Here is a 22,700-nt window from a genome sequence, read left to right as displayed (position 1 = left end):
TGTCGAAGCAAGCTATTGTACGCGCACATCACAGTTGCGCCTTGATCAGACAAGAAGACACACTCGATCTTTCTATCAACGCGATTACTATTGATCAAAACAGAACGAGGGTTCGGCTGTACTTGAAAAATACCATTAAACATATTAGTGGACATGCACTGCACGAGTGATTAATTGCGATGACGGCTCCAATAGAAATTATAGCGAGCACATAGACCTTTATATATATTTTCTAATCAATGCACCTACCTAGTCCCAAGTGTTTTGCAATTTCCTTTATTTTCTTCGTGCCTATACTATACATTATCATTCCAGGTTAAGAATATCAGTGGAGGCTGCGTTGGAAATCGTTAATCAAACTTTTGTCAGCATTTTGAGTGGAAATTTCCTTTGCATTTGTGCAGGTGTGTTCGTGCACGTCGGGCTGGCCCTCGCTGCGGAACGTCAGTTTACTAACCGCTCTGCCCATTCGCGCACCTCACAGTTGCGTATTGATCAGACAAGACCGCTTATCAACTCGATTAGTATTGATCAAAACAGAACGAGGGTTCGGCTGTAGCCTACTTGAAACATACTATTGACAACATATTCGCTGACATGCATTGCACGTGTGATGAACACAGCTTATTTTTGTTTGTTTTCATAGCAGCCTATTTTTTTTTGTCATAGGCGCTCAGGAAAGCAACTTAGGCGCGCGCCCACATTTTCCAGTAGCGGTTAGAACCGAGACTGTACTGTCCTGTAGCTAGTGGTCCAGGTCAGTGTAGCTAGTGGTCCAGGACAGTGTAGCTAGTGGTCCAGGAACCGAAACTGTACTGTCCTGTAGCTAGTGGTCCAGGACAGTGTAGCTAGTGGTCCAGGCCAGTGTAGCTAGTGGTCCAGGCCAGTGTAGCTAGTGGTCCAGGCCAGTGTAGCTAGTGGTCCAGGACAGCGCCTCCACTGGTACATGACAGCGCCTCCGCTGGCACAGGACAGTAGTCCAGGACAGCGCCTCCGCTGGCACAGGACAGTAGCTAGTGGTCCAGGACAGCGCCTCCGCTGGCACAGGACAGTGGTACGTGACAGCGCCTCCACTGGTACATGACAGTTACTGTTCTGTTGATAGTGGTACGCAACTGTCTCGTAACAGTTGCATTGGTTGTCTTGCAGCATTTTTGTTGACTGTCGCATAACATTTTTGAATGGGAGAACAGGCTATAAACTTTTATTTTCAAAATATAAGTTAAACTGTCTCTAAACCATACTTGACGTGTCGCTACAAGCTTACCATACAAAGTAGTCAATTTTTACATTGTGTGTAATGTAAAGCAGACTGTTACGTATTGAGTAAAAACGTATTTTACTCAGTAACTGAATGCATATGAGCCACCGCCGGAGACGTTATTATTAAATTATTGTTATCAGCGCCTTCTAGTGACGGCGTGTATATCATTAATTTTAATAATTAAAGTCAACATGGGCTATAGGTTACCTACATTTTGCAGTCAAGGGGTATGTTTTATTGACATTGTTCTTCATATGGAAATAATGAAGAATTATATTTTCTTTATTATTTTAAAGACAAAATCAAATATGAATGTGTTTATAATAACAACGTTTGAGTATTTTCATTTTCCAATACACTGTTAAATTGCAGTTCCCTGTCAGTCAGCACAGCCAGGTTACATTAGTTTTCTTTGTTTACAAGCATTTCTCTCAATAAAATACAAATCAACACATACCATTAATATTTTCAATAAAAATAGATGTATTTGAAAACATAAATAATACAATTCAAAACACGTTTTGTACATGTACAAAACACTGTAGTACACTATATATTCACTCAAACACAGTTCCTGAGGCAAGGCACATCTCAGCCATGTACCGGCAAACGCTGTCGTTCATTCTGATGGTGTGGATGGTGACCTTAACAAAGACATCAACAATTGAAATGCTCATCAAAAACAACGGTAACAGAATATATTATTACAATTATTTTGACCAGGGCCAATTTAGACATATACATTACATAAAAGGTGTGAAATGAATTGACTTGATATTTCCTTACTTCAGGCATCATCACATCAAACAGAAAATCAAGTGTGTCCAGGTCACCATCCAACTCCAAAGTACCCTTTATTCTGTCAAGTAGTTTGATACTCTGGGGATGGATACAAAATGTTAAGAAAAGAGAGAAATAGTCTATTATAAAAATGCATGTTTCTTGCTAAAGCACACAATGAGTTTTCATATTAATATGTGAAGATTATATAATGTAATGTCCGGATCATTAATTGTCTTCTTGACATATGTACATTATTTGACCACATAGGCTACTTTGGCAAACGCATGCAGTATATATTTTTGTTCAAAGATATGTAATGGTCATAGCAGAATCCAATGACTAATAAATTAATCCAAGGCACTTGTGGAATATTTTGTTAATAACCATAGGCATTAAACTTACATTTTCTTCATTGACAAGGAAACGCTTTGGTCTTAAAAGCTGCTTCAGTTTCAATGAGGTTCCGGGATTTCTCCAAAGATACATCCGGCTCGACTTAATTTCATCAGACACCAGTGCTTGATGTATTTTCTGTGAGGACATATTTTTGCAGACCATAAGACACCCAAGCCAAAACAATAATGTGTGTTTATTATTATTATTGTTGATTACTATTGTTTAGTGAACCAGATTTACCTGGAGCTCATCGTCACCAATGAGACCCTGCACTCCATCCTGCTGCAGAACTCTTAGTGTCCTACAAAGAATAACAAGTCATTGACATCCATTTAATTTGTAATGTGAAAGTAGGAAAGTATACCAAACCAGCCACATACCCATCAGGTTCAAAGGCAAAGGTCTCTTGCAACCACACCAGGCTCATATGCATTCAGTTACTCTGAGTAAAATACGTTTTTACTCAATACTTAACAGTCTGCTTTACATTACACACAATGTAAAAATTGACTACTTTGTATGGTAAGCTTGTAGCGACACGTCAAGTATGGTTTAGAGACAGTTTAACTTATATTTTGAAAATAAAAGTTTGTAGCCTGTTCTCCCATTCTAAAATGTTATGCGACAGTCAACAAAAATGCTGCAAGACAACCAATGCAACTGTTACGAGACAGTTGCGTACCACTATCAACAGAACAGTAACTGTCATGTACCAGTGGAGGCGCTGTCACGTACCACTGTCCTGTGCCAGCGGAGGCGCTGTCCTGGACCACTAGCTACTGTCCTGTGCCAGCGGAGGCGCTGTCCTGGACCACTAGCTACTGTCCTGTGCCAGCGGAGGCGCTGTCCTGGACCACTAGCTACTGTCATGTACCAGTGGAGGCGCTGTCCTGGACCACTAGCTACTGTCATGTACCAGTGGAAGCGCTGTCCTGGACCACTAGCTACTGTCCTGTGCCAGCGGAGGCACTGTCCTGGATCACTGGAGGCGCTGTCCTGGACCACTGAAGGCACTGTCCTGGACCACTAGCTACACTGCCCTGGACCACTAGCTACACTGCCCTGGACCACTAGCTACACTGTCCTGGACCACTAGCTACACTGTCCTGGACCACTAGCTACAGGACAGTACAGTTTCGGTTCTAACCGCCTCTCACATTTTCTCTGTGCAGGAAAAGCCTTGGATAAAGTCAGATCCTAAAGGTCGATTTAGGGTACTCCGTTTTACTCTGTTTTCCAACATGGGACACATGGGAACGCCTTAGTCTAGGTGGAACGCCCTCTTCAAGAGCCCTCAGAGCCCAACGTGCACTTCCTGAATTTCCTAACTATCCATCCTAATTTCGGATAGTTACGGATACCCCCTTGGCTGTGATTGGTCCGCTAACGACATCAGTACCGTTGCACCACCTACTCTGGCGGTGAATTGTTTTCAGCACCCACGGCCTACGGAGAATCAAAACGAAAAAGAGTATCGTATCCGTCCGCCCGCCCATCCGTAAACGTAGTCGGAGTAGCATTTAAAGCCCTTAAACAAGGCAGAGCAGGTGCTGCCAGGGGCGACTAGGACACTGAACGGGTGGAGAGGCTATGTGCTGTCAGAGAAGCAGACGCGCATGGAAGTATATATGTTGATGGCCATGTATAGCTTGATGTTTTGTTATTGCATCATCCTTGGGGTCCCCCACCAAAACCCTGCTCATGGACAGACAGTCCAATGTTCCTGCGGAAGGTGCAGGGACATGCCCACAGATGGAGAGGAAGTGCTGTGGCCAGCAGTGTTGGGGGTAACGCGTGTTTCCCCCAGATTAGAAAGCAATTTGTGGGAGTCGGTCGGCCCATGTCTGACCGGCCCATGTCTGACCGGGAAGGGGGGGTCCATGTCAGATGGTGGGGGGGGGGGGGGGGGGGGGTAAAAATAATTAATTTGATAATAATTCGTTACACAGAACTTTATTATATTAATCATAAATGATTAACACCTTCACATGAGTTCTCTTGTCCTGAGACCTGCTTTCATACCTGCCCGTTTCTACATGTTTGTCCACCTCACATGTTGCTTCAGCTGGCTCTCACAGCAGCATGTTGGATGCTGTCCTCCTCTCCTACTCTTCAATGCCTAACAAATCTATCTCTTTCCCTCTCGTCTTTCTGCTTGAGCAGCACTGGTCGAAGCCTTAAAATATTGTAAACAATTTCTGCATTTATGCAGGTAGCAACGTTAGTGCTAAATAACTATTTAGCTGGTCGGCTCCATGACGCCGGGTAAGTAGGGCTAGTGAGACTGCTCACCAAAAGAACGAAGGGAACCCACTTGTCTAGCAGATTAAGACATTTTCGTAGGTACCTAGTGAAAAGTAGCCTCAACTTTCCTAGACTTTTAGCTACGCTACTAATGCGTCTCGCTGTTATCGCTGTCTGTCTTACTAGAACGGCGGATCTACGTCGTTGCTAACGTGTGCTGACGTGTTTGTGTCTCAGACAGACACATTTCTTATACGCATTATACTTTTAGGCAATGCGCGGTGGCGCTAACCTGAAACTTTTGATTACCTTCACGGCGTGCGCAAAAGACATTTACAGAGTTTTGTAACAATAAACCAACGTGTTTGGTAAATGTCATTTTGAGACAACATTTGAAATAGCCGGCGTCCAAAATGGCCGACGAGTGAAAGCGTATTATTTCACGACTTGGTGTGCCGCAAAGATTCAAAAGAGTCCAATCTTGTGATTTGGGGTCAAACCATTCAGAATTTATTATGCAAGAAATCCAATAAATTTGACTCTTCTTGAGTATAAATCAACTGAGACTGAAATGTTATTGTTACCATTATACTGCTAGACAGCTACTGTGGCGTACCTGGCTTCGCCAAACAGATAATCCGGTATCACGACATGCTTGATGACTGCGGCTGGATTCGATCCTACGACCGTGCGTTTCACACAGGGATGGAAATTTAAAAAATTGTCCACCGGCCACTGTGGCTGGTGGATTTCAAAATCTACCACCCACTCAATGTTTTTACCAGCCACTTTCTTGTTTTTAACCGACAATGTATAACTACATGTAAAAATGTATCCACAATACTTAAGCAGTGTATTTAATCTCAAGTCTCAATGAAACACTGACACTTTCTCTCTTATACATACACGAACCACAAACTGATATACATTTCATTAAATGAGTAGGGCAGATTAAACAACAAACAAAAATTCCTTCACCCATCCTCCGCAATCCCAGTACAATTTACTCCTGCTCATCAGATTCAGATTCTGAAGTTTCAGATGTGCTTTCCTGAGCGTTCTTCCAAGACAGGGCGAACAGCTTCGCTCTGAAGGGCCTTTTTTTTTTTTTTATAATGACCTGCGTTCTATACATGATCCCGCTTATTACGCGGCTACTTGCCAACAAAAATAACTTGAGTGTCTTTTTACAGTTTATTTGTTACCATTCGTAGTGTTAATCAGCAGAGAAAAAGTTCCCCAAACACGTTGAACTTCATAGACGTTGAACATTCTTTAGGCTTCAAATCAGCTGACATCGCTGCAACGGAGTACACTGGGGTTGAAAAGTTACCGGACTACTTGCGGAGTGCTACGAAAGACGTTAATCCGAGGCAAAAAGGCCACTTCCCTTGACAGCAGTCAGTTATACATAGCAACGGTCTGTTATCAAAAAATAATTGACCGCAGAACGTTGGGAAGCCCCATTCAAGTGAATAGGGCATTCTACAGCATTTAGAACAGCCGTGTAATAATTGTATTAACCCGCCACGGTGGCCGGTAGGTGAAGCGAGTTTACCAGCCACAACACAAAATCACCCGCATTTGGCTGGTGGCGGGTGCTAATTTCCATCCCTGGTTTCACAGCACCTGGACTCCCCAGCATCCTACGCCAGGATCCTGTTTGTGGACTTCAGCTCTGCCATCATCCCCGCCCTGCTTAAGGACAAGCTCTCCCAGCTGAACGTGCCTGATTCCACCTGCAGGTGGATCACAGACTTCCTGTCTGACAGGAAGCAGTGCGTTTAGCTAGGAACACAAGTCTCTGATTCCCGGTACATCAGCACCGGATCTCCCCAGGGCTGCGTCCTTTCTCCTCTGCTCTTCTCCCTGTACACCAACAGCTGCACCTCCAGTCATCCGTCCATCACACTCCTGAAGTTTGCGGACGACACCACCCTCATTGGGCTAATCTCTGGTGGAGACGAGTCTGATAATAGGTGGGAACCGGACAACTTGGTGACCTGGTGCAGCCAGAACAACCTAAAGCTCAAAGCTCTCAAGACAGTAGAGATGGTTGTGGACTTCAGGAAGAACACAGCCCCACTCACCCCCATCACCCTGTGTGACTCCCCAGTCAACACTGTGGAGTCCTTCCGCTTCCTAGGCACCATCCTCGCCCAGCCCTAGTTTCTAGTTTCTACAAACAGGACACCAGCCCAATCTCCCTGAACCTAAAGGTTCAGGGTAGCAAAGGTTCAGGGCAGAGGGGTCAACTTGACTAACCCTGACTCCACTCCCCCAACTTAGTGCCTTTGTTGGCTGTTGATTAAATCAGTCGTAAATACCTTAAGACAATCTGAATGTCCCTTCTACAGAGTAAACCATACCACAGAGCCTCAGTTTCTTACATTCGATTGTCTATAACAAAGGAACTTACTTTTTACCGCTTAAAGAAACATATATATTGTAACTGTCAAAAAATGCCATTACACCAGTCAACACTGTGGAGTCCTTCCGCTTCCTGGGCACTATCCTCTTACAGGACCTCAAGTGGGAACTGAACATCGGCTCCCTCATCAAAAAACCACAACAGAGGATGTACTTCTTTCGGCAGCTGAAGAAATTCAACCTGCCAAAGACAATGATGGTGCACTTCTACTCAGCCATCATTGAGTCCATCCTCACCTCCTCCATCACCGTCTGGTACGATGCTGCCACTGCCAAGGACAAGAGCAGGCTGCAGCGTATCATCCGCACTGCGGAGAAGGTGATTGGCTGCAATCTGCCTTCCCTCGAGGACCTGCACACCTCGAGGACCCTAAGGCGAGCGAAGAAGATTGTGGCAGACTCCTCCCACCCTGGACACTCCCTGTTTCAGTCACTCCCCTACAGGCACTACATTCAATTCCTGTAATATTTGTTTTTTATATTGTATTTTAAATTGTAAACTGGCAACTTAAATGTTATTTCATTGTATATTTTATTTTAATTGTATTCCACTTAGTATTGCTAGTTTATGGATCCTTAGTATAGTTAGACCACATATTTAAATTCAAGATTCCTATATGTTTATTGTATGAACCTTCCTGCCAAAGCAAATTCCTTGTCTGTGCAAACTTTCATGGCGAATAAATCCTATTCTGATTCAAAGGAGCCCGTCTTATCCCAGTGAGCTATACTCAATGCTGGGATATACTGTGTTTGGTTACTTTCTTTTAAAAGTAAGCCGTTTCTCCCGTGGCGAGCGTCGTCAGATTTGACCCAAGTATAAACAGCTGTAATTCAATCATATTTTGACATATCAAGGTGATTATTGTAGGAAAATGATTAGATGTCATGTATGGCTGTCCCCACTTAGTCGACTAGTCGATTTTCTAGTCGATATGCTCTTGGTCAACCAAGATTTTTTTAGTCGAGCTGCCATATGGCAGTGTGAGATCTGATTCCCGCTTGTGTCATGATTGCTGAATTAACGAAATGTTCAACAGAAATTGTAGATTATATTATTTAAGACAAATAAACCAACTCTAAAAATATACCATTTAAAAGGTGTTTCTGCTTTCCCTTTCGTTAATCTGCGATTTGTTTTGGTTTGGTATTTTGCACACGGCACGAGCACAATTGGCTGCAGAACTACAAACTGCCATAGCCTACTTTACCGCCGCAAACACAACCTCTAATCCAGGGGTGGGGAACGTCCTTTTATCATTTAGTCTGGCCCGCCATGGCACTGAAGGAACCATACTATTAGGTGCATTATTTGTTGGCAGCAGCACTATTTTAATATGTGGAAGACGACCGTGGAGGCGCGCAGCATTGCGTACCAATGTAGCCTACCAAAACATTTTGTCTGCGCGCTCTGCGCACTCGCAGTGAGTTTGGAATTCCTTTCCAGCAAATCAAACCCAGAATACGTTGTTGGTTTGCGAAGCACCCAATGTTTACAACGTCTGGCTCCGCGCCTGATTAACACTAGGATCGATAAGCAGTCTCCAAAATGGAAGCTATATAAAAAAATAATACGATGCCTTTCCGTAATCATGATACCCCCCCAGAAATGTTCACTGCACCCCCAGTCAAAGCAGGCTGCATCTGTGCCAGCTAACATCACAAACCTCACCAAAGAGAAGCAGTTCCAGCCATCACATTAGGGGTCGACTTTCTGTCTTTGTTCGACCAAGTCTTTGTGCACCGAGGCTGCCAGACGAGGCTGCCTTTGTAGTGCTAGCCGCCTTAAATATGCTAAGGGTCAGCTGACGATGGCCCTAATTATAATGTCAACAGAGCTGGGTCTGCGGCGGCAAGTACCCAGAAACTCAATCGCTAGCTAGTTACCATAAACTAATCTAGCTGTTCCCTAAAGCTCTGCCCGTGAGAAGACTAAGGCCGAATCCCAATATTCCCCTTACCCCTTCCCCTTACACATTCCCCTTAGTTTTGCGCGTTCCCGTGAGAACTAGTGGTGTCCCAATACTCTTTTTGAGCTAGGGGTAGGGCTAAGACTAAGGGGTATACACCCCTTAAAACCAAGTAAGATCGGGAGCTTACTTGAAACCTAGGGCTATGTGAATACTGCGCGACCGGCAACAATAGCGGCCAGATCATCCAGAGTCCGATAAATATAATATTTTCGGTTTAATTAATAAAAAAAAAAAAATGAAAGTCTTGTTTTGTGTTATACTCAGTCCTGAACATATATATTTGTAACCATTTTCTTAATTGAAACGTTTAAAAAAATTGCTAGTTTGGGACGCTAATGTTAGTGTGCTGAATTGCACAACAGTCCCGCATTTCTCTGACTAGCATGTCTACAGTTTTAAGTAAACTCCATAGCAGCGAATTTCGTTTATCAGTGCATAACACTACTTGCTTTGGAGATATTGATACGTGCTAGATGACGCACCCGTAACCAAGTGGCGTCCCATTTCTTAGTAGATATGTAGCCCTTACCCCTCAGTTTCGAGGGCCAAGGGCTAGGGGTAAACTAAGGGGAAGGGTAAGGGGGAGTATTGGGATTGGGCCTAAGTCTAGCTAACACAATAATGAAACAAGGTCAGATTAACCCACTAGTAAGATGACAGCCATACAGGACACCTACCACACACGTTGCCTAAGGAAAGCCAGCAGGATTCTAAGAGACTGTTCCCACCCATCCTTCAGTCTCTTTACCCCGTTGCCTTCTGGCAGGTGTTACCGCAGCATCTGGTCGCGCACACGCAGACTGGACATCAGTTTCTACCCAAGGGTCATCAGGCTTCTCAATGGACACTGAAATGGACATTGTTTTACTGCACACTAGTCACTTATACACTGTCACTTTCAGCTACTGGTTGCTCTTTCAGTAACATTGCACTACTGTACCTCACTGTACCTCGCTACCAGGCTCCTGTTTGGTCACTGACATAGTCACTGATCTGCAAATTTGCACTATTGCACTGTACTCCATTTAGGTTAGAATAGGTTATAGGGTTGAAACAGGTTTTTTGTGCATTAGGGTTAGTCTAGCGTACTATTTATTGTTATCTGTAATTTAGGAAGTTTTAGGGTTAGTATAGTCGTTAATTTATTGCTATCTGTATATTTAGGATAGGAAGTTTCACTTATCTAAGCTCAGCATAGATGTAAATTTGTTCCGTGTACTTGTATGGTATATTATGCCAGGTGCTTGCGTTGTCTTGTCTTAAGAATTTCAGTGCCCAGTCTAACCTTGTGTAAGACTTGAACTTGAACTTGGACAGTGACAATATTCACTCAGCAGAAACACGGATGCACTCTGTGTTTCAACAGCAGGTTACCAAATCAGAGATAAACAGGCTTGTAGCAGCATACGTTGTAAAGGAAATGTTGCCATTTAAAGTTTTAAGCATTATTTTATTTTGAGACATTTTTCTTACTGCCAGTACTGTAGCCTTGTTATGCTAGACAACTTTTAGGTTGATGTTCACAATTTTTCTGATCAGCTTTGTGGTATTAAAAAGCATAAAAGACAGATCTGTCCTCATTATAATAAGATTTTGAGTTGATTTATATTATTATTTGGCCAGTGCATCTCATGTGATGTTATGGAGTTCTCCAAAAGTAATGTAATAAGTAGTGTAACTAGTTACTTTCAGCAGTGAGTAATCTAGTAAAGTGAAGCATTACTTAAAAAAGCAACTAGTAATGTGTAATCTATTACTTCTTTTGAGTAACTACCCCAACACTGATGGCCAGGCACCAGATTTCTGCCTCTCATTGCGACCCCATGTCGCTTTACATGGTGGAAACTGGGTTCTTCAGCTGGCAAGGGGAATGTGGAATGAAGTTTGGCCCTCTCAGACTCCCAGGACCAAAGACATCCATCATGCATCATACAGACAATTCATTATGTAGCTACATGGCACTCTTGGAACAGGAAACAGTGTGTGGCGCATCATGCACAGTTTCCCTGACCCATAAGGTTTTTTTCAGTCCTCTCAGATGTCAAAATCAGTACAAAATGCACATTTGTTAAGACAAAGGTGCGCTGGGCTTTCAGGAACATCACTCTTCTCTGACTTTTAGAATACTAATTTACTACTAGACACATTAGCAGTGTGTCGATTCAACTTTACAACATTCTGCTTTTCACAAGCTGTTGACAAAATTGGAAGCTATGTGCTTCTAGCTAAGTAACTAGCCATGTTCATTAGCCAATGGTATCCTAGTGTGAATTGCTTGAAGCCTTGACAAGACCGCTGCCTGTGTGAATGCGGAAGAGATGCAGTAATGTTGATCCAAATTATTTCCATTAGAAAGTTATAGGAATAGTCCAATAGGTGTGTAACTGATGTAATTTATTGTTAGTATAATCATCTCTCTTTAAGGAAAGTAGTTTTGAATAAAAAATGCAATTTATAACTAAAGTTAATTACAGTAAAAATAGTCTACAGTTATTGAGTAATGTCTCATGTCTTTGTTTAACTTAACAGAGCTTAACTTACTTTCTGTAAAAATAGAAGTGCTGTGCTGACTTGGAGAAGGCGAGAGACAAGGGTCTGCATTCACTGTAGCATAGTACAATTGTGTCCACACAGTCAAGCCTCTCTTTGTAATTGTCCGCAAGCTTCTGTAAAGCCTGCTAGTTCTCATTAAAGAAATGATCAGTGTCAGAATAGAATAATCAAGATTGTCCCTCAGATCGAACCCCAATGTTGTAACAACCTCTCTTTCTCTTCTCTTGCCATGCTTTTGCTTCTTCATTCATGTCATGCTTGCGCTTGCTCTTCCCAGCAAAGTTCATACTGGATGGAGTTGAAGTGGCCACATTGAAAGCTGTTTTGGATGATGAGCCATCCTGGTCTCCGCAGGGACAGTCCTCCCTCCAGCAGAGGTTTGGAGACCTGCAGCAACTTTCACAATCTATGGAGTCAACTGAAAGAGTGTCATGACGATGCACTAGAAGGTACTTAATGCCGGTACAGGTTTGTGGCTCAGATAATTATTTACAGGGAAGTCAAATTTTCATATCCCTTCACCTTTTCCATGTTACAGCCTTACTCTACATCTCTCACGATCTATCTAGTCGAGGTTTCCATTGGGAAGCTTCCTAAAAATAAATTTTCCCAGAAGCAAACCAGACAGCTTAATAGCTGCATCCATGTTAGCATGTCATGTTTGACGTTTGACGATAATTTCATATACAAGGCATACACACAGGTTTGAAGACTCGTTCTCTCCCCCTGCAGTGCAATTCAGCTACGTTACATCCGCGCTAAAATATCAAGATGAAAGTCATCATAGCTTGCGTAGTATAGACCCAGCTCCCAACTTTAAGAATAGATTAACGGCATTTTTGCCCGATAAGTCTCACGTTAACGCAGCACGTTAACGCCGATAATGGCCCACCACTAATATATATACTATATGTATATATCAGGGTTTTCCGCAAAAAAATTGTTTGTTAAGGGGAGTCAGATGGCTGAGCTGTGAGGGAGTTGGGCTAGTAATCAGAAGGTTGCCGGATCGATTCCCTGCCGTGCCACATGATATTGTGTCCTTGGGCAAGGCACTTCACCCTACTTGCCTCGGGGGGAATGTCCCTGTACTTACTGTAAGTCACTCTGGATAAGAGCATCTGCTAAATGTAAAATGTATGCGTTCTGCAGAGAAGGGAGACTGGCGTTGGTCATGGTTTGGAATGATAGGGAGAAAACAGGACAGTGTACTCTTCTTTTTTGTGTAGTTAAGGCGGCAGGCGTGTGTTGCTTAGGCGGCCGCCTTAACTGCAAAGTGCTGTGGGAAACCCTGTATATATATTTTACATTTGCACACTTATGTTCGGTACATTTGGTATCACATTGGTACCATATTACATTTAGGTTCCCACAGTCTACTTAAATTCTCCATCGTGTTTTCTGATGTTGAATGGGGATGAAAAGTAATCCCATGAAGGCCCTCAGGAGTCCAGTGATTGTCAACCATGGTTTTATTTCAGTAGAATACAGTTCCAGATTCAGTCAATTAAATTAATCTGGGGGGATACTGGGGTTACCATGGATGACGAGCTCTCCCTCACGGCCCACATTGCTGCGGTCTCCCGGTCGTGTAGATTCACCCTCTACAACATCCGGAAGATCAGGAGATACCTGTCTGAGCACTCCACCCAGCTGCTTGTCCAAGCACTTGTCCTCTCCAAGTTGGACTACTGCAACTCGCTGCTCGCCGATCTCCCATCATGCGCAACCCGCCCTCTTCAGAGGATTCAGAACGCAGCGGCCCGCCTGGTCTACAATCTACCCAGACGCTCCCACGTTACCCCGCTCCTCATCTCCCTCCACTGGCTACCCATAATGGCCCGCATCAGATTCAAGACCCTGGAACTGACCTTCCGAGCAGTGAACGGGACTGCGCCCGACTACATCAAGTCTCTCCTGCAGCCTTACACCCCCACCCGCCACCTACGGTCTTCTTCAGACAACCGCCTGGTGGTCCCACCTCTCAAGACCGCCCGGTCCCAGCACAAGCTCTTCTCCTGCCTGGCACCCCAGTGGTGGAATCAACTCCCCACCTCCATCAGAGACACGGACTGTCTCTCCACCTTCAAGAGAAGGCTCAAGACGCACTTGTTCCGGGAGTACAATGGTACTTGGGAATGGTTTGCTGAACCCAACGCTAGTTTCCTCAAGGATCACAATGACTCTTGCTTAGACTGTTGCTCTTGTTGGTGAGTGGTAGCTGGTTTAAATGTTTGTACTCGCTGTGATATATTGTCCTCAACCATCATCCCTGTGCCCAAATAGCATGGAACATGGAAGCGTCTGGGTAGAGTTAGCCCTGCCTCTTTCTTCCTCATAGCATTTAAAGCTACAGACACAGAAACGGCACATCCTAAGGAAAGCTCATTGTGAGACTGCTCATAGTGGCTGTAATTCTGCACCAAGGCTGAATTTTGGGAAATAAACTTCAGACACAGTATTATTATTATGTATAATGGGTCCCCCATTAAGGACTATATAAAAGCATCCAAAAACAGCATGTCTTGGGATCTTTAAACTGAACTATAACCACATGATTGTATATAATATACTTATTATATATACTAATTCTATTATTACACTTGTTAAATATATATAAATATACCCAATCACAGTTATAGAAGCAAAGTGGGGACTGACTCCATGTGCAAACCTTCCATAACTGCATTGTCACTGTATACTGTATAATTCGGTAATACTTACTGAATGCACTGTAGGTGGACAGACAAAAATGAAACACTAGCATTGTGTGGCCATCATATGACCACTAACTTTTCTGAAAAGGAAGTTTCCAAAACTGAGTAAAAACTACATCCTCATCTTAAGTGTCTTGGCTATGACAAAATGAAACTGAAAATGTTTATTTTGACACCTTTTTTGTAATTGAGATATAAAGCAGATGATCACTGATGCAACATACTGCAGCTACATGCTCACTCAGACAATCCTTCCATACAGTTCATTTATGAGACATGCAACTTAGATCAGAAGTTCCAAAACCACAGATAACATATTTTGGTTTGAAGTGTCTTTTTTTGCAAAGGGTCCAATGTTGTTATTGTGTTGAGCTTCTGTATTCCTTCATTAATAGATGTCCTTGTGTGTTTCTTTAGGATTACAAGAAAAAGTCAACCACTTGAAAAAGAAGCGATGTTTGTAAGTACATTTTGGTTAACTTGACCAATTATGCTTTTTTTATGCTTTTATTAAACAACACACTTTTTGTAATACTTCCTTGTAAATGTAGATGTTAAATGCCTGTTTCAGTAAAACACACAAATGACTTCAAGGGCACTGTCATTCTGGGATGGGCAGACCAGTTCAAGTACTCAATGTTCTTTGTGTTTTTAATTTGAATATTCCGATATTGGTAAATATAAAAAAAATGCAGAAAGTGTATGACTGTGTTTCAAAATATAAACAAAACATTTATAAGCTACTTGTCGTTCTGCAATTGCAAACAGTTGCCGGAGCAGGGCAATACATACATCTTTCTTGTCTAGATGTGTTGCAAATGTTTTTGAATGCTTGTGTTTATTTCCTAGAGATGCCCAGAAACTAGAAGGGTTGTTCAAGCAGAACCAGCAGCTGCAGGGGGAGAACAAGGTCTTGCAAGATACAGTCACTGTTTTGGAGCAAAGGTTGGAGTCTTTAAAGTTATGTCTTTCTATCGTATATTAATAGCACACTTGTAACCACAAAGAGGGAAAATGCAATGGAATTGGCAGTCTTCATGCCACCTCAGCTACCTTTTCTGGAGCCTTCATAAAGTTTATCATTGAGAGTATTTTAGGGAAGTGTTGGAAGCACAGTGGTATTTCAAGTTACATATAGAAATGGAGACTAAACTATATAATTTCTTTTACATGTAAATGTTGTTGTTTGGTTCATCTTACAATAGTAGGTATAGTTTATTAATACAGGAAATGTGCTTTCCATACTGTCACCAAAAACCCTGAACTGATTTATTTCAGTAGTGTTAAGCTCCACTGATTTCATCTCAGGGTCAAACACCATAAATTTACCTGGAGATTTAAAAAAAAAAATAGATTGCTATTTATAATTCCAGATAATATATAGAACAAGCCTACTATGAATAAATAATGGTAGTTAAAAACAACTTTCACATTCTTTGCTGGTAGGGATACAGCACGCTCTGCTGGTAAGGATATAGCAGTCTGCTGGTAGGGAGTCAGCCCTCTGGTAGTTGGGATATAGCATATGTTCCTCCTGTGTCTCTCCTCAGATTACGTATTGGAAATTGTGACCGCTGTACAGTTACAGATGAACACATGAGAACGAAGCAAGTGAAGGCTGAGGATGATAGTAAGCAGAGCCTGCAAGTCATTGCTAAACTCAGTGAGTATGTTCTTACACATAAGTACATGTTTGAAGGATCTAAACTAACTTATGTAATAACTACACCTAATGTAGCTTATTAGAGATTCTATACATTTAATACTTAGTAATATTTCATATTAAGTTGTCTTGCAAGACATCACACCAACTTCTTAATATCTGTGTTCCTAAAGCTCAGAAGGTTGGTATCACTGTCAGCTTAACTTCTTTCTCATCCACACTTGTCTGAAAGGTTCACTCATTGCATGCACTGGCACAATACATCCTTTATCTTTTCACCACTGGGTTTGGGAGGTCACTTCTGCCTACTTTTACAATGTTAGGCTGAATGTTCATTTTCATCATCAACCCAAATGTTAATACATCTGTAGTACCTCTTTGGAAGGTGGTAAGTTTTCCACCATACAATCTTATTTAAGATTCTACTTCCTTGACTCCCCCAGTGGCAGAAAGGGACTGCCTACAGGAAGAGAAAAGAAAGCTAAACATGGAGCTTGATAGACTGAAGGAAACTTGGTGAGTTGCTTTCACACCTAGTTAGGGCAGGTCTTTGTGTCCCATGATAGTGACTGGCTGGGGTGGTCAGTAACACCTGGTTGGCAGTTCAGAAAGCACTGGATTGTAAATTTTATTGACTTAAGTTTTGATGACTAAAATCAAAATAATTTACTAAATTGTTCCCATAGTATCCATAATCTGTGTATTGTAGGGGTTTGATTAATGTTTATGTAGAGATGTAGTTAATAATATTTAGTGTGAAAGTAAAAGAAAAGAAGTTCCATTGAATTGGGCTGCTGGACTGGGAGGTGTTTACAGTGACACTGTTTTCAGCTGGTCTAGAGAGCAGGAGGAGGTAATCCCAGATTCACCTCTGAAGCACATCTGTCTGGCAGCGGTCAACAAGAGGAAAAGGAGGAACGAGTCACTTGTCAACTATGAGGAGCCTGTGTCTATCGATGGTCTGTTCAATACCGGTACAAACACACAAATGTTTAACACTGAGCTTGGGAGTCAATGACTGCACTGCAAAAATAGAAATGCGTACATTCCCTCAGACTGTATGGCTGTTGACAAGCTCCCACTAATTTTCAAAAACTGAAACCTACAGCTCTGGAAAAAATTGAGATACCACTGCACCTTTTTCTTAAATTTTTTGCAAGTTGAGAAGTGCAATCTAGAGTGAGGAACAGAAAGGTAAAATGGTGCAGTGGTCTCTCAATTTTTTCCAGAACTGTATATGCCATGGATGTTTAAAAAAAACTGAGGTTCAGTCAGGAGTACTCCCAAGTTCATTTAAATTGTTTATTTAATAAATCTAACAAGAAATTGTAATACATTGGTCCTGGTATGACAGCATTGCACAGTAACTAGGTAACACAGATGACCTGCTGCTTCCTGATTTGTTAGAACCTCTGTCATACCATGCCCCAGGCTCAACTCCAGATCCAATTGGATGGGCGGGTGGACATTTAGTTTCCCTCTCTTATAGAAAGTATTTCAGCTAAAATAGTGGGAGGGCACAGCATTCCATTTAGGGGGGCCTTGACCGTCAGTAAAGCCCCCCTGCCAAGCTGGAGAAACCCTGAACAGAACACAACTTCTTTCTCTTCTAGCACTTTGTGACATATTCACAAAATCTAATATCTACTTACGTGCATTCATCTAATTACATAGCGATGTAATAGAATAGGCACATTCCTCTGGTTGCCCATACACCAATGCCAGCAAGATGAATGAAAGTCAATGAAACTTTAATCTTTTATTCATGATTTCATGTTACAAAGTGAATCAATATGCAGTCAACTTGGTACCACATTAGTGAGCGAAGCCTATTTCAGACATGGCACTTGGGCAGTGTGCGTCATTCCAGTCATTAACTACACGTGTTAGCCTGCTCCAATCCCATTGGGCCACGTCTGATAAGACTACAATATAATGCAGCACGGATACTGGTACACTCACTTCGGTTGTTGTTTTAACTGTGTTGCCGCTGCCCTCCACCATTCCCATTTCCCCCGTGTTGACGGATCCTATCCAGGGTTTTTTTCTGAAATGCCAAGTGACCTGCCCAGGGTACTGTGTGGCATCGCTTCTTACCCATATGTCTAAGAGACTATGGCAAAGCTATAGGCTGTGGACTGGTGGATACGTGGCCATGTATGGAAACATATGGTGCACCTAATATTTCCAGATTTGCCAACAAGCAAAGTAACTTTTTGTACCCCTAATCCCCAGTGTAGTAACTCATGAGGCAAAATATTGTGACATGTCCTGCATAATGTTGTCATTATATGACTATTCTGCCATTATGTGGTAGAAGACAACATTTAAAAAAAAACTGTAATGTGGCGCCCCGGTGACCAGATAACTGCATAGAGCATATGGGCGAAGGCCTTACCACAGGGGCCTGGGTTCAAATCCAGCCCTTTTCCTGCATGTCCTCCCCTGTCTCACATTTACTGTGTCCCCTATACCTTTCCCATTAACGCAAAACTTTCTCTAAACAATATACTGTATATTAAAAGAAAGAAAATGCCAGCAATAGCTGAACATTGTAGTAGCTAAATGGCATGTCCATTGATTGCTCTTCTATTTATTAGCTGGTGATGCACACACAGTCTTGAGTTTTCTGCCTGAGCTCGGGTTCTACTTCACTGTATTTGTTTATTGTAGGAGCCAGTGAAGGAAGGTCCTCTCTTGCATGTCTGAGCCTGAAGAAAGACCTGTTGGTGCCAGAAACATGTGAGATGGATACATCCAGAGCCCCACGTAAGGCCCAGATTCACCGCAACCCCTCAATAATGGCTCGCTTGTCACAATGGAACAGCAGTAATTTGATGTTCTGTGGTTTCAGAGTCTACAATACAGAGTTCTGAGTGTGCCATGGTGACAGATACCTGCTACCTTGATTTTCCCGACAGGCTGTTACCTAACTTGGTATGTAACCACAAAGAATAACCACAGCACACATATGCATGGAAACTAGTTCTTCACAGTGTAATGAGAAATGGCAGCGCAAAGGTTTCCCTGGTTTGACACATAACGTGTGTTTTCATTCACATCAATGTTTGTTTTGATAGGGAATATATAGTAGGGCTGCAACTAACGATTATTTTAGTAATCGATTAATCTGTCGATTCTTTTTTCGATTTAATCGATGAATCTGATAAAAAAACTAAGCATTCATTTCCAACCCCTTTATTCAAAAACAGAACTGACAGTGCAAATTCACAGTGCAAAAAATCTTCAGAATGTGCACAAACAGGCACCCATTTTTGAAAAAGTTATTAATAATAGGGTGGATTTAATGCTTTTTTCAGAGATGAGCAATTTATTTGAGTTTTGTTTAAAACATTTTAGAAAATTGAAAGGTTGTGGAAGTAGGCCAGACTTTATTATAATAATCTGGTGTAGGGATGCTCTGATCTGATCGGTACCGATCAATATCATCCGATATTCCCATTATTGGTTTTGATCAGCGTCCTAAAAACGGCCGATCAAACATGGCCGATCAAGAACTACTATCAGAGACGTTTCAATACAACTTTAGATAGGCATTTCAAGCCGCCAGTGGTAAGTTTAGTGTGAAATGCTCCCACACATTGGATGACTTAGGTCGGACTGATTTCTCCGCCATGTGTTTTAGAACGTTACTCAACAACGTCTCTTCAATGGTCTTTCCTCTACCTCCGCTCTGCTCCGCGCTCAACTAAACTTTTTTTTTTTTTTAATACTCAAACATCTCTGCGACTTATTGAGTGGCATAATAATTGCACGACACAATGAATCGATAATGAAATTCGTTGCCAACGCTTTTAATAATCAATTTTATACCATGGTCTGGGTGAATACTCAATTCTGATTGGCTATAGGGGTGTACATTATAGGGTGATAACGGACACCTACTGCGTCATTGCAGAAAAACTGTCTTTTCACCGTTCTAAACTATTCCGCTGGCTACACAGGAGCCTGTGCAAAATATCTTAAATAAGTAACCATAACAACAGTGACGTAGTCAAAGCCTCCATTTACAATTGTGAAAGACTTCAATAAGCTAACTTGTATTTACAAAAATGAGTGACTTCAATATTTATTTGAACCCATTTGAAAAAAAAAATATTTTCTGAATGTAGTGTGTCAGTGTCACGTAACCGCTCATCTCACATCCATTCGCTATTCACCTCGCTAGTCAATCTACTTCAGACAGGCTGCGGCCAACACGACAGTAGCAGCAACTATACACATGGCCGGTTATTTTTTTCTTAAAAATCTTGATTTTATTTGGGGACAGTGACATGGCTCGATGGCTGGCTAGTCTTGTTGTTAAACATACTGTCAAATTATAATCACTGTTTGGAGAAAATGCCAACTTTGATGCGATCATCTCACATCCATTTGCTATTCAACTCGCTCCACAGGCTGCGGCCATACTGTAGCCTAGTTCAGTCAAGACAATCACGTATTAGATTTGAGCATGTAGATTTACTTTGGCGAAGTGGATGATCTAAGGGAAGCACTCCCTGCCTCCTCGATGCAACACATACATACATGACATATGAGGCCGGGAGCAATAGAGATATAATCCCCTTGTTGGATACAGACACCATGGGGCAGAAGGGGACGCTGGAGGGTGGCAGCAGCACTGATCATACAACGACCGGGGTGAGTGTGTGCATATCCGCGCGTCTTTTAAAGACGCCTTATCGGACGTGACCCAATGGATATGCGCTGCTACATGGGTGTGGTAGTGGGTGGAGTAAGGAAGGTGGAGTAAAACGCCTTACGTCCCCAATAACTGACTGACGCGCGCTGCCCGATTGCCCTGCCAGAACTAGCTGCGCTTATTAGTTGGCGATGTTGTTCGTGAAAATCTTGATATTGATTTTGGGACAGTGACATGGCTGGTTAGCTAGCAAATATTATGGTCAAACATACTGTAAAATTATATTTACTGTTTGTCAACCGTACACAATGTTATTGCCTTTGAATCCTGCTAGCACAACGTTAGCTTTTGGGCTAATAGCTCAGCCAAAGGAGAGCCGGTGTTGGTTCTATGAGCTGAGCGGACTATAAATATCAGAGTTGGCTAACGTTGAAAAACGTTAGATTTCTATTGCAAAACGCCTTAAAACATAAATTAATGTTTGTAAAAAGTGACCATGGTATAAGCGGGATAATGCCCTTTCATGCCTCCGCATCGTCCATTATCAGATGATATTGGACACCTCGTCGGGCAATATCCCTTACTTATAGACAAGTTCAAAAGCTGTTTCCGCTCTACTTCCTGAACTGCTCCCCTGTATGCAATCCACTTCCGCTCTGGCGGGCTGGGTTTGTTTTGCTAGCTAGATCCGTTGTGCCGACAAAGCACTGATATCGCAGTGACAAAGAGGATATAACATTTACAACATGAAGAAAAGTGGTTCGGGAACGACGTGTGCGGTAGTTGGTTGCAAACACTCGAGAAAGCACCTGAACGAGTGGTTGGATAGAGTGCTACGACCAGTTTTAAAACCTAGAATCGCCTCTAGAATCGCCTCTAGCCTGTTACTGTTAGGCTATACTACAGTATTGTTTGTAGGATATTCACATTTTGTTGGTGTTCCTTTGTCCTATTGTTGCAGTGGATTTAATAATTATACATTGATATGTGGATATAATAATTCAAACCTTTCAAAGTGCCAATACACACATCTATATAAGCCCGGCATGAGGTGTGTAGCCAACGTGCTTGTTTAAAGCAGTCAAAACCGGGTTCATAGGAAGAATAGATACGTTGGCACTTCTCTTCAGGCAGTGACAATTGCCACATAAATAAGGATAATAGTGTACTGCCTGTCTTGTCCTTCTGAAGTTGTTAAATTGTATAGGCTGAACATCAACATGTAACATCAAGTATAGCCTAGAAATTCCCAACGAAATAGCGTTTGCTTTCAATTTTACGTAGGCTAGCCTACTTGTACCGTGTCCTGGCAATAAATAAAGAACATTATGCTACATGTTTTGCCAGGACAACTGGCAAGACCATTGAATGTTCATGATGTTCCTGTGTCTTTATTCCTTTGATTGGGTACAACAACGCGATCAGTCAACCGACCATAAATGGTTTTAATGTCGGGCTACGAATTTATTGAACAACTTCTATCTGAAACGTGTGGCATCCTTTAGCCAAATAATTAGCCTACATTTTGCTGAGAGATTGAAGAGCTAGACAACAAATGTTCTAATGAATCACCGACTAAAAGTCATCTTCTGACATTTCCTTTGCTCCATGTTAAAAGCTACAAAATGATGGACTGGCAAAAGCTTTATAACTATAAATCTCCTCTAAATGTACTTAGAAGTATGGCGACGACGTTATCCACAAGTACATGCCACAACGTTGGCAACTTATCCAGTAGTAAATGTCAAACGACAAGTATGTCAAAGTAGTAGAACCGTGATTCCAAGCTAGCATAGACAAATCGCTGTTTACACCGGCAGACGCTGTGAAAACCACTTCCGGCAGAAATGAATTGCATATTTGTAGAGTTATGGCAGCCCCCTAGTTTTGGCGCGTAAAGTTGTCTATACCATGGTCTGGGTGAATACTCGATTCTGATTGGCTGCAGGGGTGTACATTATAGGGTAATAACGGACACCTACTGCGTCATTGCAGAAAAACTTTTCACCGTCTT

At 42.2% G+C, this 22,700-nt stretch overlaps 1 protein-coding gene and 1 long non-coding RNA gene across 9 annotated transcripts in view; one reads left to right on the top strand and one right to left on the bottom strand.

Annotated features, from left to right (window-relative positions):
• Positions 1-22,700, top strand: part of rbbp8 (retinoblastoma binding protein 8) — a 37,351-nt gene that overhangs the window by 10,593 nt on the left and 4,058 nt on the right. For 6 of the 8 annotated variants that reach the window (XM_047023663.1, XM_047023658.1, XM_047023662.1 and 3 more), the window contains exons 2-9: positions 11,921-12,092; positions 14,778-14,820; positions 15,210-15,305; positions 15,911-16,023; positions 16,467-16,539; positions 16,855-16,997; positions 18,697-18,792; positions 18,878-18,960. In XM_047023663.1, coding sequence (XP_046879619.1) covers positions 11,972-12,092; positions 14,778-14,820; positions 15,210-15,305; positions 15,911-16,023; positions 16,467-16,539; positions 16,855-16,997; positions 18,697-18,792; positions 18,878-18,960 — 768 coding nt within the window. In that variant the 5' untranslated portion in view covers positions 11,921-11,971. The remainder of the gene's footprint in view (positions 1-11,920; positions 12,093-14,777; positions 14,821-15,209; positions 15,306-15,910; positions 16,024-16,466; positions 16,540-16,854; positions 16,998-18,696; positions 18,793-18,877; positions 18,961-22,700) is intronic. The other 2 variants (XM_047023659.1, XM_047023657.1) reach the window with 2 other exon arrangements.
• On the bottom strand, positions 1,196-3,064 carry LOC124470018. The gene is made up of 4 exons (XR_006956367.1): positions 2,684-3,064; positions 2,450-2,578; positions 2,051-2,143; positions 1,196-1,908 (listed from the first exon to the last, which is right to left on the bottom strand). It is a non-coding gene; the product is annotated as an uncharacterized LOC124470018 (long non-coding RNA).

Source organism: Hypomesus transpacificus, chromosome 8, assembly GCF_021917145.1.
Source record: "Hypomesus transpacificus isolate Combined female chromosome 8, fHypTra1, whole genome shotgun sequence".
NCBI classification, from domain to species: Eukaryota; Metazoa; Chordata; class Actinopteri; order Osmeriformes; family Osmeridae; genus Hypomesus; species Hypomesus transpacificus.
Note: the sequence above shows the minus strand (reverse complement) of the source record. Positions and strands in the feature narration are given on the sequence as shown.